Genomic DNA, 16,669 nt, shown 5'->3' on the forward strand with positions numbered 1-16,669 from the left:
GTAAATGTACATCCAGGTTGTTTCCCCTTTACATTTTTTGGGGGCCCCCAAGAGAGTGGGGCCCTAAGCTATAGCTTGTTTAGCTTATGTAAGTAAATCCAGCAGTGGGGGGGGGAGCTTTCTCTGCTGCACCATCTCCATGCCAGAAAACACACCACCCGAACATCTGCCTGTCACGCAGCTATGAAAAGCCAAGGAGCGATGAAAAGGGACATTCTAAGGTAGCTGCGAGGCTTTTATACTGCTCCCGTTTTAGAAACTAAACAGAGCGGAAGAGCGCCTTGGCTTCCTCCTCCGCCACTTCGTCTCTGGACTCTTCAAGCAGAAAGCGGTTGAGCACGAGAACTTCCGCGAAACTCTGGACGTCTCCCTCTCGGCTGGCGGCGGCACCTGCTCCAAGCCGAGCCGGCGTCGCTCGGGAAACAAACGGCCGCGGGGCAGCGCCCGCGAGGCGAGTTGCCGCCGAGGGCAGCCCCCTCTGGTAGGGACACAGGCGCAGGGCCGGATTCAAACCGTCCAATGGAGTGTCAGATTGGGGGCAAGGGCGGGCATAGCGGCGGCCAATGGAGAACGAGGATATTGGGAGGTGTGGCCTGCGTCGGTGATTTCAAACCCAATTGAGGAGCGGCCCGAGGTTTGCCTTACCGCTTGGCCGGTCGTGGCCTAGGTGAGTACCCGCCGCCTGCATGAGAGGGTGGCCTCAGCAGGGGCATGGAAAGGGGGGCTTGGGCGAGGACGGCCGAGGCGCGGAGCTCGGAGAAAGGCCGTTTCTCTGAGGCGGCCGGGCTCCGCCTCGTTCTTACTGCCATTCTGGTCCTCTAGTTGCTGTTCCTCAGGATGGGCTCCAAAACTCTTGAGGGGAGGGAGGGTTTTTGGTTTTTGTTGCGTATTTTGTGTTTTTTTATCTTGTATTTTTTATGTTGTGAACCTCGCCGAGATCTACCGATGAAGGGCGGCATGCAAATTTATTAAGTAATAATAGCAGCAGCTACGGAAGGCCCTCCACCGATCTCGGCGTCGCCTGTAGAACGAGCCCTCACTCTCTGCACTCTCTCTGAGGTGCGGAGCGTAATAGGGCTTCCCTCTCCAGTCATCTCTATCTGGTGTGGGCATGCACTGCTGAGGGCTGCAGGTTTGGGGGGCCCCTCAGCAACTTGCTGTCTGGTGGAAGCCCCATGCCCCCCCTTCACTAGGCAAGCTCACTCACTTGCATCTCCCCTTCCATCCCTGGTCAAAGGTTAGGCATGGGGCAGGGGGTAGAATTTTGCTTACTGCCAGTTGCCCACTTGAGCAAGCAGGTAGTACCAGTCACTACTAGGAATATACAAAAAGCTCTTGTATTGAGTCAGGTCACTGGTTCATCTAGCTCAGTCTTGTTTGTCTTGACTGGGAGCAACTTTATAGGGGTTCAGGCAGGTGTCCCTACCTTGGACCTTCTGCAGGCAAAGCAGATGTTCCACCACTGCTCTTCTAGTGAAGGGGAGAAGGCAGTTGAGTGAGCAACTCTAGTCACCATACCACTCTGTGCTGCCATTGCTGCTAGCTCACTTGCCCAGTAGGGTGAGTGACACTGGTGACTAGAAACAGGACCTGCTTGTCTGTCCCCTCCCTTTCCACCGGTGCTGCTTGCTTGCTGCATGTATGAGTTGACAACCAGACACTGCTTCTCTGAGGGATGAAGAGAGGCTATCACAAGCATTGGTGTTCACAACGTAACATGTACCTAATCTAGAGGGGAAGAGGAGTAGTATACCTTCAGGAGGACCCAATCATGCTGCTGTGATGGATACTTCTACAGACAGGTAGTGGTTGGTAGTGGGCTCTCCTGAGGCCATGGCAGTTGCCAGAAGAATCAAGCCCTGGGTAGGGGCTTCCCAGAGAAGTAGAGGAACCCCTGATGGCTCCTTGCTCACCCATGACAAAGTGAGCAGTGATGAATGCTAGGGCAGCTGTCACCACTGTGAACCAGTGATGATTGTCAGTAGCTGCTTCTAGGGAGAAATGGGCAGAGGAGCTCACATAAAAGCAGTTGCCATTCCCATAAACCATTGGTGTTCACTTGCTCTGGTGCACTAATGACAGCATTGATAGCCTGCAGTACCAACCACATTTCCTTTCTTGGTGGTCAGTGGATGTTGTTGCTGTCAGTTTGTTCAGGTGAGCAATTGGTGATGGAAATGGCAAACAAGGAACAACCTCCATTCCCTACGCTCCAACACAAGAGGGTGAAGAAGACAGTGAGTCTTATGGTTAGGACAGGGGTCCCATAGACAACAAGTTGGCATGGGCCTGTCAAACCTGGAGCTGGTCCTAGTGTAGTAGAGACACTTAGGAGCTATTCTGTGAAGCATTTTTCCTCCAGTGGGCCTTACATCCAAGCCATTTGCTAGGGTTTCTATGCTTAGAATGGTTATACAGTCATACATCTAGATACGATTGCTGCGGGTTGCGTTCGTCACAGGATACGAACGCGCCAAACCCGGAAGTACCAGAACAGGTTACTTCCGGGTTCGGCAGTTCGTGCATGCACAGAAGCACCAAATCACACTTTGCGCATGGGCAGACGCAGTGCTTCAGGTTGCACGCTGTTCAGGTTACGAACAGGGCTCTGGAACGGATCCCATTCGCAACCAGAAGTACCACTGTAAACCTATAGGTATGAGTGGCTTGATGGGCATTGTTAGTGCCTTCTACAAAGTGGGATGCACATTAATGCTTTATTGTGGGCAATAATACTTACTTACATCTAATCACATGCCCAAGAGGTACCCCATTCAAAAAGTCTTGCTAGATCATATCCAAAGATCCATGTAGTCCAATATCCCCCTTCCTGATGCCTCTGGAAAGCTGACCTTGATCCTCCCCCTAAAAAAGTTTCATAATTAAGACCTTGAGCTCATTCAGTTTAAGATACCTGAAAGCATTACTTTTTATGCAGTAGATCTTTATTTGACTTCTCTCTTGACCAGGGAAGGCAATATTCCTTTTGTAGAAGGAGAAGCATGTTTAAATGCCAGCATCTATGTCCCAAGGAGGACTGGAAAAATACTAGGCAACTGTGCACTTACATATTTGATACTGACATTTTTATATCAGAGATAATTTGGCTCTGCAATATTGGTAACTACTGTACTTATAAAGAGGATAAACTATTAAAATGCTTTATCTGTGTTGGCCCTTTCTCTAGGCACCTGCCCTGTTCTGAAAGTAGCTTTCATCATGGTTGCTAAGTGCACTTTATTCCAGAACTTGGAAAGTCCATAGAACATAATGGATCTTCTATTTCAGAACATGCTTGTTCTTTTAACACTCTCTAGAACATGTTACAACTTCAAAATGTCTTACTTAGACATTTTTACCCACTATTGCTACTGCACACTTAAAGACTCCATTGTTTCTAACAACAGCTTCTTTACGGTCTAGTAATATCCGGTAATATTCATTCAAGTCTCCTGCAATCTACTGGTGGGTACCTCATTCATCATTTAGGATAATGAACTGAGAATCCTAAATAGCTTTGTGGGTCTGGACCTGAGGCATATGCTTTTAATCTCTGAATACAGATACTGTGTTACACTTCTAGTGCTTACAAGTAGGTTACCAATTACTGTTTGAAAATGTTTCATCTGAATTAATACAGTGAAAAAACATTTTTCTGGATGAAGCAGAAATGTGGTGAATATGTACTGGAATATTCTGCAGACTGTAATTAGGTCATGCTCTATTCTGTTTATGGTTTTGCAGGGTTGGGCTTCATCATTTTCATCATTCTTGTTTTGTATTGTACCATGCACAAATGTCAAAGGAATTACCGGTATTTCTGTTTAAGAATATTGTAATGGTGTATGTGAAATTTCTTGCTCATCGTGTAATGATTTAATAGTCAAAAGTGTTAATGACAGTCACCAATAGAGACTCTCCCCCTTATGTATGTATTTACTACAAGCATTTCCACTTAGGAACTCAAGGCAGTGTGCATGATTCACCCTCTTTTTATCTTCTCAACAACCCTGTGAGGTAGATGACACAGGCCCAATGTTGCCCAGTGAGCTTCATGGCTTATTGGGGATTTGAACCCTGGTCTCTCAGGTTTGACAGTCACACACAGAGAATTCCAGCAGAATGAATGAAAACTAATTGTTTTTGCAGTGGTAAATGCTGTTTCCTTTGACTTTGTGGATGTTTGTTTGTTTATTAACTTTGTTTCCACCTAGTAAGTTCTTGTTAAAAGGGGAATTATGGTTACACAGAACTTGAATGCATTTCAGAAGCATGGAAATGTGCTAAGGTTTGGATACATTAACATGTTCCTATTTTTCTTGACATGTATTTCTTTTATTTAAAAAATCTTATTTGAGGTGCTTTACACTTGTAGGGTATTGCAGACATTTGCAGCCATAAAGGGTAGAGCTTACCTAATTTCTCTTACAATGACCTAGTTGCTGATCTCTGTAGTACTCTATTAAAGCTGTGAAATGGCACATGCAAATTAAGCGGTTGTTGCAGTATTTATCCTTGACTGGTATTATGATTATGAGCTTCATTTTACTATTGTATGTGGAAAGCATTTCAGCATACTGATGTGTGTTTGTGTGCACCTTTCATTATGTTCCTCTGAGGTTAGGTGATTCTAAGAGGGCAGGAAAACCAAGCTTTGCTGCTTATATAAAACACTTGATTCTAACAAAGCATTGATTAGTAGTGCTACAGAACTCTGAGCAGTTAAAGGTGTCTCCCGAACAGAACTGTAAATTTGAGGAAAGTTGTTGCACTTTCAACAGCTTCTTTAAGGCAAGACGTTGTAGTTGGTTCTTCTTAGGGAGATGGGTCTCTGGACGTTTTTCAAAGGCCACTTATTTTGGCTTACCAGCGCAATATTACAAAAAATGTTTATTCGAAAGCAGTTGGAGGCAGAGTAGTTCTTTTCGCAATAAAACGTATGTTTGCAGATTTTTAACAGGTTCAGTTTACGGCCCCTTGTATAAAAAAACTCTGCACATACCGACGGGCTCCTCGCCCCGAGGGATCAGCAAGACTTAAGATACGCGGAAGCCTCTTCAGGAGCACGACCCGCCTAGCTAGCTAGTCTGAACATAAGTGGACAAATGGCCTTCCTGGCCAGGCCTCTTGTTCAGCATGAGAACCTGTTTGGGACAGAAAGGGAATTAAAAAGGCTTGCGAACTGGTTAGGGTGGGGAGTGGGGACCCTCCGCGGCGCGGAAGCCTCCGAGTCCGTAGAAGCGCTCTCTCTGCTCTGGGGTGGGGGAGAGCGAAGGGGCGGAGTGCGCGCCTGGTCTGTCCAGGGCGGGCATCCCTGCCTTTGTTTGTCACATGGCCCGGGGAAGGCCCTTCGCTCAGGTGCGGCGGGAGGCGGAGGTTGGTGTCGCCGGCTGCAACGCGCCCCGCCCTTGGGGGAGGCGCCTCCTCTGCCGGTCGGAGATGCAGCTCTCCGCCCGCTTCTGCTGCTAAGCCGGGCCGCGGTTGCTGGGCAAGCGAGAGTCCGGCCTAGTTCGGCCTGGCGGAAGGCGACGTTGTCCGGCGCCCGCTGCAAGGTAGGGCGGCGACACTGGTGGCGAGGCCTAAATCCCCAGGGTGAAGGCCAGCTGGGGCGGGCGAATGTCATAAACAATGCCGGGGGAGCGGCCTGCTGCCCCGCTGCATTGGGTGGCCAAGTTGTACCGAGCAGCGTCTCTCGGTCGGTCGGTCCGGCTGGCGAGCGGCGTCGGCCGATTTGTTGTGCTGGGGGTTGTAGATGTCGACCGGCTCCGAGCTGCAGTAACTGGGGAAATGTGGTCCTGCTGGGCATAGAGCGGGAAACGGTGTCTGGAGAGCCTTTGGCAAGTCCTGTCGCAGGGGAAGGGGACGTGCGTTAAAGGTATAGACCGGCAATGTGATCTGGGACAGAAATGGGATCCTTGATAGGGAAGGGATTCGGATCATCTTTTGTGATTCCCCTGTATGTGCTTGGAAGATGCTGGAGTGAGGTGGGGTGGCATGGGCGCGAGATTGTATTGAATGAAGAAGGCCTGTGTCAGGAATCCCCAACATCAAGCGCTTGAGCATTTGAACGGAGGTTTTATGTTATGCTGTTCTATTCTGTGAATGTTCACAACAACAACGCTGGCCCTATTTCAGGGTGCTTGCTTTTTATGCTTCATAGGAAATTTTTATTCTTTGAAATTTAAACCAGGGATGCTTAATTTTTGACTCTCCAGATGTTGGACTACAACTCCCGCTAGAAATCAAGCAGGCACTATCCCTGTTTGAGATGCCAATTTAAAAGGTTTTTCAGGAAGTCCTTGTGTTATGAACTTGTTCTAATGTTTTCTACATTCTGCTGTTGTAACTTAAGCGTTAAGTTGAGTCTATTGTATGTTTTGCTCTTTCCTGTAAACAGCTGTGAGATACATAGTAAAAAATGGGGTATAAATATCTTAATCATCCCTGACTGGTCATGTTAACTGGAATCCAACATCTGGAAGGCCACAGCCTAGGCACACTTATTTTAAGCTTTTCGTATCTGTGGTGCTTTGCAGAGCATTTTTTAATTTTTTTAAAAAAAGGGTTTCATGAATAAAAGAAAGTGTTATCTTGCCTCCGTGTTAGTGACATTCACACATGTATGTAAATATAGGGGCAAGATGCAGGGCTCTACACCATTAATTAGATTTTAGAAAATAAGAGCTACTGGGGGGGGGGACCTATTTTAGTTTCACTAGAACAAGGTTGGGGACCCTGTGGCCCTGCAAATGGGACTCCCAACTAGCATTGTAAATGGTTGTGGATGATAGGTGGCATTGTTCAACACCATCTGAAGGACCATGGGCTCCCCACCCTGTTTCCAGGACTTATTTATAGAGCCTAGCTAGACTATTTCCATGTAACAGCTCCTGAATGCAGATGCAGTCAGGTAGAACAACTCTTATTTGGAAGGAAATGTGATTTAAAATAAGTTGTGGAAAAACTCAGTAAGAGTGGCAGTGAATAGAGAGAGGCAAGTGGACTTGTCTCAGCATAAGGATTCTCTGTTTGCTCTCTTGTGTAAACAACTTGCCTTGCTTCTGCAAGTGGTGGGAGTGTTCTTTTATTGCGCTCCTCTCCATAAAAAAGACTTCCAGGGATGTATTGTATCCCAATTTGGTACAAAATTTGAAGAATTTTTTTTTTTGGATCACAAGTTTTTGAAAATGGTACCAAACAATATTTTAAAAGGCTTGTAACAACAAGCAGTTCCTAGAGTTATAGCAGAATTCTATAAATGTTTACCCAGAAGCAAGTCTCACTACCCCAATGCTTCAATTTTATTAAGACTGTTACAAAAATTGGGTGCCTCCCACTCTTTCTGCTGGGTGGTGGCAAAAGCCCATGGGGAATTGAGACACAGCAGAGACGGTTGTAGCTTTAAGAAATATGGGTTATTCATTCATTTACACCTTCACTCTGCATTGAGGGAGTCCAGATCTTACAGCATGGTCATTTCAAGAGGGGCTTGTACCCCACATCAGTGCAGCTCTGGAGTCCAAGTCATCTCTCCCAGTAATCTCTGCAGCCAGCCTGTCCAAAAAAGGCTCCCAACCCTTCTTCATCCTCCTTCCCAGAACCCCTTGCTACCAGACTCCCCTTCCTGTCACCTCGAACACTGTTTCTCTGGCAACCTTCCAAATCCTGTAATAAACAAAACCTGCCCTTTTCCCTTATGGCGTACACAAAAGCCCATTGTAGGTTCTCCATCGGTAGGAGAATATAACAGAGACCAACCAGAGAAGATTGAGAAGCAAAGTCTTTATTCTCGCTGTTGCAACAGGGTAACCTTCCCACACACAGGAGAGCAGGGAAGGGACCTAGAACAAAGGAGCGCCTCCCCTTATATAGAAATTTGAAATTGCCCATGCTGCCCGTTCAAGACCACCCTCAGAAACATGACCCAAGACCACCCCCCCATACATCATACCTACATCACAAAAAAGGCAATCTCCAACAGGTTGTTTTTCTCCTGCTTGCCAGTTTATATGATAATGCCTTATCTGATTGCCTTTCCTGGGTAGCCCCATTCCTTTAAGATTGTAAATACTTAGTTCCTGAATCTCTTACGCATATTGATAGTGTGCTCAGCTTAACAGATACTTGCCAGACTGTATTTACAGGGAGGTGTAAGTCCCAAAGAGAGTTGGGAAGCTTTTCCTATTGTCTTCTCTCCTTGCAGAGAAATACTTGGTCAGCTGGGAGTCAAAATGGTGTTGCTTCAGACATTCATGTACATGTTTGCTTGGTACACTTATGAACAGTTATATATATAAGACCTTAATATTCTTACAACAATTCCTAGTCTCTGTCCACCTGGGGTGGGGGGAAAGGACAATTCCTCAATGACTCTCTTGTTTCTTAAAGACCCTAGCATGGCCAGGTTGTTTAGCATAGGCTAGTCCAGGAATTGATCTGCAGATTTTATTTCTCCCTTCACATCCCAAATAATCAAAATCCTACCATTTATTAAATTCTGAGAGTAACCCTAATCAAGCAAAATAAAAAATAAAAAAATACTTCCAGTAGCACCTTGTTGTTGTTGTCGTTCAGTCGTGTCTGACTCTTCGTGACCCCATGGCCCAGAGCACGCCAGGCACGCCTATCTTTCACTGCCTCCTGCAGTTTGGCCAAACTCATGCTAGTCGCTTCGAGTTAATTAAGGTCTTGTATATATAATAACTGTTCATCAATGTACCAATCAGACACGTACACAAGTGTATGGGCCACATGTGTGAAGCAGCATAGGAGAACAGCCCTGAAACCATTTTTTACTCCCAAACCGACAAAATGTTTCTCTGCAAGGAAGGAGGGGGTGAGGGAACTTTCCCATTGTCACAGGAATTAAACTGATTACCATTTCAAAGGAACTGCGGGACATACCAGGAAGGGCAATCAGAGAAGGCATTATCAGGTAGCCTGGCAAGTAGGGGAAAACAAAGTACTCAGATTTTTGTTATAGACCGCCCTCTTCTGTGATGTATGTATGATGCTTCTGGGGGTGGTCTTGGACTCCAGGGTGGGCAATTTTAAATTTCTATATAAGGGCAGGCCGGCCTTTGTTCTGGGTTTCTTCTTTTTTCTCCTGCATGAGAGGAAGGACCCTGTTGCAACAAAATAAAAAATAAAAAAAAATCCTTCCAGTAGCATCTTAGAGACCAACTAAGTTTGTTCTTGGTGCTCATACCAAGAACAAACTTAGTTGGTCTCTAAGGCGCTACTGGAAGGAATTTTTTTATTTTTTATTTTGTTTTGACTATGGCAGACCAACATGGCTACCTACCTGTACCTGTTGCAACAGTTCAATAAAGATCAAACTTACTAGCTGCTTTGCTTCTCATGGTTGGCTTCTGTTATATGCTCCTACCGATTGAGAACCTACAAAGGCCTCTACAAGGGCTCTTGTGTACCCCATAAGAGAATAAGGGCAGATTTTGTTTATTACAATTACCTTGTTGGAGTGCTCAGTTCATTTGTTCTCTGCCCCCATTTTTTTATTGGCTGTTTTCTTTTAGAACACATCTGAAGGCAGCCCTGTTTAGGGAAATTTTTAATATTTGATGAATTATTGTATTTTAATCTTTTGTTAGAAGCCAGCCAGGTGGGCGGGGTATAAATTATTATTATTGTTATTATTGAAACAGCAACTGCCATACTGTAAAATATTTCAAATGATGCAGTCAAATTTAAGCACTTTTAAGTCCCCATTGTCTGACAGTAGGAAAAAGTTAAGCATGTCTGTTAATCCTGTTGAAATTGAGAAGGCATAAAGGTGCTGGATCATTTAGCTCAATCTGATATCTTTAGCTCAATCTGAAGATGTTTTCTTTGAAATAAATCTTACAGATTTCAGTGTGGTGTACTCTGGGATAGCTGTATGTAGGATTGCAATTACATACTTCAAAGTCACATTGTGTATTTAAAAGACAAATAATCAACTCTGTACAATTCTGATATTAGAAAGCTTTTATCATTTGTGTCCTCAAGGCAGCTTCTCTGAAAAGCAACTTTTTGAGATGGCTTGGTTGTGTTGTCGTTTGATAGGTGAAGCTTTGTGCTGAGTCTTGCTGTGGGTGATGGTGGAGGTCCATCACAATGGCTCACCATACTTGCTAGGTGGTCCAGAACAAATTACAATTCCTCTGCCTAGCTAATGTCATTGAATAATTATAAAATTAGGCGTGAGTTCCCCATAAAAAGCAAAAAGAGGAGGGCAAGCTGAATGAAAAGATTTGATCTTCAGTTGCTTCATCTTTTAAGCATTAGGTAGCTACAGGTGAAGTTTTGCAAATAGAATTAGAAAGGAAAGTTTTATTAAAAATTAATCTGAGGTTTTGCTTCTAAGCGAGATCTTGAGCAAAGCTTTTCCTTGGTTGCAGCAAAACAATAGCAACTTACGGAGTAATGACAACAGTGGCAGTGATCCAAGTATCAGTTCAAAAGTAGCCATCACAGTGTGTACTGCCATTATACACATCTATCCTGAGCTACCTTTGGTTCTCCCTCCTTTTCTTCGGTCTTCCTCACTGGCTCTGTTCATGTCCTGTGGGTTCACTTGCTCCCCTCTCCCACCTCAATTTTCTTCTTCAAAATCAAGGGGCCTATGACTATTAACAAGGCATTACTTCCAAGCCACTGAAGATTGAATGCATGACATTTTAATAGAGCCATTGTCTGTTTTAAGCGGGGGTGGGGGCGCTTATGAAGCTCTCTAAGATGTCATGTATGCTCATTGTGTTGTAGCAATAGCTGATTCATAAAATGCCTGCTTCATGCTATGTTGATCGTTGGGTGGGTGGGTGCACAACTGTGATTTGCCCCTTCTGGTGTCTGGGATCCACTGAGCAAATGTTGCCTGTTTATGCAACAGCATGATCTTCCCAGCTTGAGATAAACATTACCAGAGCAGAAGTGATGTGGAACATCTGACTGCATGGTTTTGATGCTACCCCAGCTGCAACATAAGCTGCTTCTATGGCAAGTGCAGGGAAGCACCCAGAGGCAGTTTGGTCATGGAGTGCAAAGGAAAAGAGTCTTGCACCAATAATGCACCATCCTAACCTATTTTGAGTCTTTCCAAGGGGAGCCAGAGAACAGTCTGTGGTTGTGAGAGCAGGTAAACCTGTTCAAAGTGAGCACTTGAACACTAACAGTAGCTTTATTCTCATAAAGTGAGCTGACTACTTCCATCTAAGGCCAACAGGCAGGGAAAATACTCAAGTTTGGTAGTGGGGAAAAACAACTTTAAAATCATTGTTTGTATTGTTGAAATGGCAAAGGACCACAACATTTTTTTTTAAAAAAAAAACAACTTCATATTTTTTGCTGCTACTGCAGTGCTTCACTTAAAATCTTAGGTACTATATTTAAATCTAGAAGTATAAGAGACGAGTAGCTTTTCTACATGACATGTAAGGGAACGACCTCACATTTTGAAACTTGGATTAATGAATAGTTTATTGCAAATAAGCTATATGCTTTTAAAATTATTGTTAATGTTGACAGTCGTTATCCTGTTTTGTATGGCATTTCAGTGCCTGGTTCACTGTTGAAATCTCATTTATACAATTTTTAGGGACCTAGTAAGCATTTTCTGCCATAGTTTTAGTTGGCAGTGTAAGGGATTGTCCTACATAACCTATTAAATTACCGTAGGAGCCTGAAGCTTGTCCTTTATTTTTGACTGTTTGGAAAGAGAATAGCACCTGCATTCTTAAACATTTAACAACTGACACAAAGAGCCTCTTATAATTTCAGTGCTTATGGTCTACTGGTATTAGTGTTATTGTTTTTAACTATTTCAATAAAATACTACTATTGAATTTTTTATTTTGTTTTATAAGAAAGTTATACCACGAGAAGGACAATGAGTAGAAATGCAATAAGGGAATATAAAAGAATTATGTGATCTGTGAAGGTTGTATATATTAGGTGCTGAATATCAGTGACTATCTTGCAATCTCTTCTGTAATAACTGATAGTGGGAGTACACATTTGTGGCAAAACCAGTAATCAGAATGCCTGTGATTCTTAAACTGCTGCATACACAATCCATAACTGCTTTGGGGAATTTGCCTTGTAGTTGGAAATGGATACTATTCTATAAAAAAAATAAAATGATGTAACATTATACAAAGTTGACATTTTTTTCTTTTAATTCAATATATGCTATCAATAAAGTAGATGCTGTTTCCCCAAGTTTGATGGTGATGCTGTTACCTTTTTGCCCCCTTGAGTAGATTTCAGCATGCCTGAATCTTCTAGGCTTTACTTGTCATCTTACCAGTGTGTCTACACCTTATTGTTAATACAGTGGTGCCTCGCTAGCCGAAAATAATTCGTTCTGCGAGTGTCTTCGTAGAGCGAATTTTTCTTCTTGCGAAGCACCAATGCAAACCACTAGTTTTCGCAAAAAAAAAAAAAAAATCGTCTTGCGAGGCAGCCCCATTGACTTTTTTGTCTTGCGGGGCAGCCTTCCGCTAGCGAATGCCGTTCGTCTAGTGAGTTTTTCGTCTAGCGAGGCATTCGTCTAGCGGGGCACCACTGTATAAGAAAATCTTACTTATACTGGTTGGATCAGATACCCTTCAAATACCGTATATACTCGAGTATAAGTCGACCCAAATATAAGCCGAGGCACCTAATTTCCCTACAAAAATGTGGGAAAGCTTATTGACTCAAGTATAAGCCGGTTCATCTTTGCCACTGTGGTAGAGGAGGAATGAGCAGCCCAAAGCAGCCCTTTGGGCTGCTCCTTCCTCTTCTTCCTTTGCTGCTGTGGAGCTCACCCCGTCGCAGGGTTTCGAACCGCCATTCTTCTGATCAGCAAGCCCTAGGGCTCTGTGATTTAACCCACAGTGCAATGTTCCCTTGTGTTATACAGAGAAGGCTGGGATCCTGTCCTGTTTAAGCAGGAGCCAGGGAAAGTGAGCACCTGTGGGGTTTTAATACTTCCTTAACTGATAGGCTTTCTGCCTTCTGGGGTCTAAAGTTTGCATTTATGTGAGCAGTTCAGGAATGGAACAAGCTGCCTGGGGAGAGTAAAGAACCACCGTTCTTGTACACTTCTTAAGGAATGGTTGACTTGAGTATAAGCCGAGGGCAGCTTTTAAAGCACAAAAAGTGTGCTGAAAAACTAGGCTTATACTCAAGTATATACAGTACATTCCAACTCTTTCTTTTGCATTAAGAATAGAAGAAAAATGACTTCTTTGTAACAATTCTGGAGAACCTTGAAATGTTTTCTGCATTATTTAATATTTTATACATTATTTCAGAAGTTATACAGAATGTGTAGGAGGTATTGGAACTGGTATTGAAATTATTGGGTGGTGCTCGGCTTCCTGTCCATAATTAATATTAGGTAAGGCAGTCTCAACCTACTGTGGCTTCAGTGAAGTAATTCTGTGTAAATAGTTGACTTATTTTACCAGCTTAACCTCTCCTTTCAACCTGGCCACAGAAGTTAGATTCAACTTGTAGTAGGTGTATGGTGTTTTTGTTAAACATGTTATCTTTGGAAGATGAGAGGTTTTTCCACTGCTGAATGGTCTTTGGGAGTCATCCTGGGGCCTCCTCCAGCTCCAATGTGGTTTGAAAGTAGTTGCTGAATTTGGATTTCCTTGTGTATTTTTTCCTATACACAGGAATAGAAAAAAATAAAAATAAACCAGTAAGATCACTTGAAGTTGCTTAAAATTCTGTTTCTCTTCTACAGTCTTGCATAAAAAGTCTTTTTAAATCTGTTCTTTGGGGCACCACAGACTTGCTGTCCCTTGCCAGGAGCTTTTGTAATAAATTTCCACCAGTTGATAGTAGCCCATTTGGCTATGGTGCAGCAATAGTCGCTTGACTCTAGGGTTAATATGGGATGAGGGCATGTTGGTGCAGCCGTGTTGAGTGAGGCGACAGAGGGTTGTGGGATTGCATACCAGCAAGTGAATAACAAGACTTTAGTGGTGCAGACAGGAAATAGGACAGTCTGTAAGGTAGAGGTGCTTCTGTAGCCTGGAAAATGTTGGTTGTTGGAATTAAAAGTGCAGTTAATTTAGTGGCTTAATAACTGCTCTGTATTGTGCATCATTAGTTGAATTTGGCATTTAGAAATACATTATTGACCTGATGAAGTTGATTCTATCAGCTCTGAGAAAGGCATTTATGTTAAAATACTACTATACCATGTAAACATGCATATGTCTTGGAATGATCTTACAGAGTTGGGTGTGTTTCAGAATATATTAAAAGCACTTTAGGGGACTGAATGAGAGTCCGATTAACTATGTTCCTTACTACAGAACATTATTGCTACATCTATATAATTCTGAAGGAAGATTTTTGTTGCTTTTGTGTCTGCCAAAGAGGAACAGCAAATTACTTCATATATTTTCTCATTTCATTGTAATTTCTTTAGCCCTTTTATGGTGGCACTGATAGTGTATTGACAGTAAAAACTGAGGTTTGTGTGTGTTTTGCAAAGGCAACTAAGACCAGTGACTGTTAATTTTACTTTCCCCCTCCTACCTAGGAATTATTGATTTACAAGAAATTAAAGCACCATGGGGGATGATAGTGAATGGATGAAACTACCCATTGATCAGAAATGTGAACACAAGGTAAGAAGATTGTCTTAAATTGTAACACAGCTTAAGACAAGCTTGAGAATGTGTTAGCTGCCAAACTTGTTAATGGATAACTTCAAAATGACTTGTGTATACCCTAATCTTTTTGTGTAACTATCTGAGGTGTTTGAAATTATTTGGTATTTTTGTGTAATTATTTGAAATGTTTGATGTTCTTCTGCATGGCTTCTCAAATGAGACCAGTTTGCTCACTTACCTGCATAGCATGTGACTTTGCTTCCAGCCATAGTGGAAGACCAGTTTTACAAATACAGTACTCTGTATTTGTAATTATTGAGGCTATAGGAAAATAGCTACTTTGTTTAATTTTTGTCTTATGGGGTAACTGATAAATGTTTAACAGAGCAAAATGGAAATGGCTGGTAGTAAAGATGTCCGTTATGTGAGAAGCTATAGGAAAAATTTAGGTGCTAGTTCTCACATGCTGCTTTTATTGTTCCAATAAGGGCGGGGAGAAAACTATTATTTTAGAGAGTTAACATCTTGTTCAAGTGAAGCAGAAATCTTCCTGATATCTTTCTATTCTCGTCCTAGTTGTGGAAGGCTAGGTTAAATGGCTATGAAGAAGCCTTGAAGCTGTTTGAGAAGATAGATGATGAGAAGAGCCCTGAATGGTCCAAGTATCTTGGACTTGTAAAGAAATTTGTGACCGACTCTAATGCAGTTGCTCAACTGAAAGGATTGGAAGCAGCCCTTGCCTATGTTGAAAATGCCCATGTAGCAGGAAAGTAAGTCACTTCGTGTTTGCCTTCACTTCACATTTTCTAGGAAGGAACTCTGTCAGCTCTTGCCTTGTTGCAAATAATTCACCAGAGGAAGCATTAATTATGTGACTCTGACTTTTCTTGAGACTCTAGAAATGCTCCTATGAAAACCTCATTTTTACCTGTTCTGCTTGTACTCTCCCTATTGTAAGATTTTGTTGCTCTTTCATAATTGACCCAAAATTTCATTCCTTTGTAATAAATGCATGCGTTCAGATTTGTATCTTACACACCTTTTAACAATAGTGCTACTTTTCAGTAAATTTTGAAAAGCAGAGAAAAAGTTTCAACCATAGACAAAGATTTGGAATTAAAAGGGGTACAAAATCCAGTTGCAGTTTTTAAGCGAGCATCACATTGGTGCTGCCTTACATCAAGTGGTAGCCTTAGAGCTGCTGGTCAAGCAGAGAAAAATTAAGTGATGCATATACATGTCTGTAAACCAACATTTGACATGTACTCTTGAATTACAAGGGAACCTTATATTTCAGGGTGATCTGTTCCCGTATTTCTTAGGGTTGGAATGAGTCATTAAAGGACACTTCAGATACACTTTGCATGAAAATTGACTGTGATCAGAATCAATGTTTAAATGGCTGCCTTTGGTCATTTAACAAGATTTGTAAGAGTCCAGCATTATAGAAGAACATGGATGGAGATTAGTGCTGTGATATGTACATACAACAAACGTATCTTAATTCCCACAGGGAACAGAATGGTTAATGTTTATGTGACCTAAAAGTGTTGCCTTCTTTTTTATTTTTTTAAAGAACAACAGGAGAAGTGGTGTCTGGAGTTGTAAATAAAGTGTTTAATCAGCCTAAAGCTAGAGCCAAGGAGCTTGGCACAGACATATGTCTTATGTTTATTGAAATCGAGAAAGGGGAGATAGTACAAGAAGAGATTCTGAAAGGCTTGGACAACAAGAATCCCAAGATCATAGTTGCATGTATAGAAACACTGAGGAAAGCACTAAGGTAAGTTAAACTGAGGAAGCTGTCATTCCAGCCATATGAGGAAAGGGGTGTTTGTGGTGATTAATAGAATTTGGTATTGGTATCTGAGAGTGCACTAAAGCAATTATAACTGTCTACTAGAACAGAGCAATATACTGAATTGTATGACTTGATGAACTCTCTTGCCAAGGAGAGAAATTGATCCAATTTAACAGATGGTTTCCTTAAAAACATTCCTGCTGGTAACATAGTTGTTAATTGCTGCTTTCAGATTAATAAAATAATTGTT

General features: G+C 42.6%; 1 protein-coding gene across 6 annotated transcripts in view; it reads left to right on the top strand.

The window, feature by feature from the left end:
• The first annotated feature begins 573 nt into the window (after positions 1-573).
• Positions 574-16,669, top strand: part of CKAP5 (cytoskeleton associated protein 5) — a 58,661-nt gene continuing 42,565 nt past the window's right edge. For 3 of the 6 annotated variants that reach the window (XM_033148708.1, XM_033148717.1, XM_033148735.1), the window contains exons 1-3: positions 14,577-14,633; positions 15,195-15,388; positions 16,195-16,401. In XM_033148708.1, coding sequence (XP_033004599.1) covers positions 14,577-14,633; positions 15,195-15,388; positions 16,195-16,401 — 458 coding nt within the window. Of the gene's footprint in view, positions 668-5,411; positions 5,553-14,545; positions 14,634-15,194; positions 15,389-16,194; positions 16,402-16,669 lie in introns of those variants that run through there. The other 3 variants (XM_033148693.1, XM_033148726.1, XM_033148702.1) reach the window with 2 other exon arrangements.

This window comes from Lacerta agilis, chromosome 1 (genome assembly GCF_009819535.1).
Source record: "Lacerta agilis isolate rLacAgi1 chromosome 1, rLacAgi1.pri, whole genome shotgun sequence".
Lineage (NCBI taxonomy): Eukaryota > Metazoa > Chordata > Lepidosauria > Squamata > Lacertidae > Lacerta > Lacerta agilis.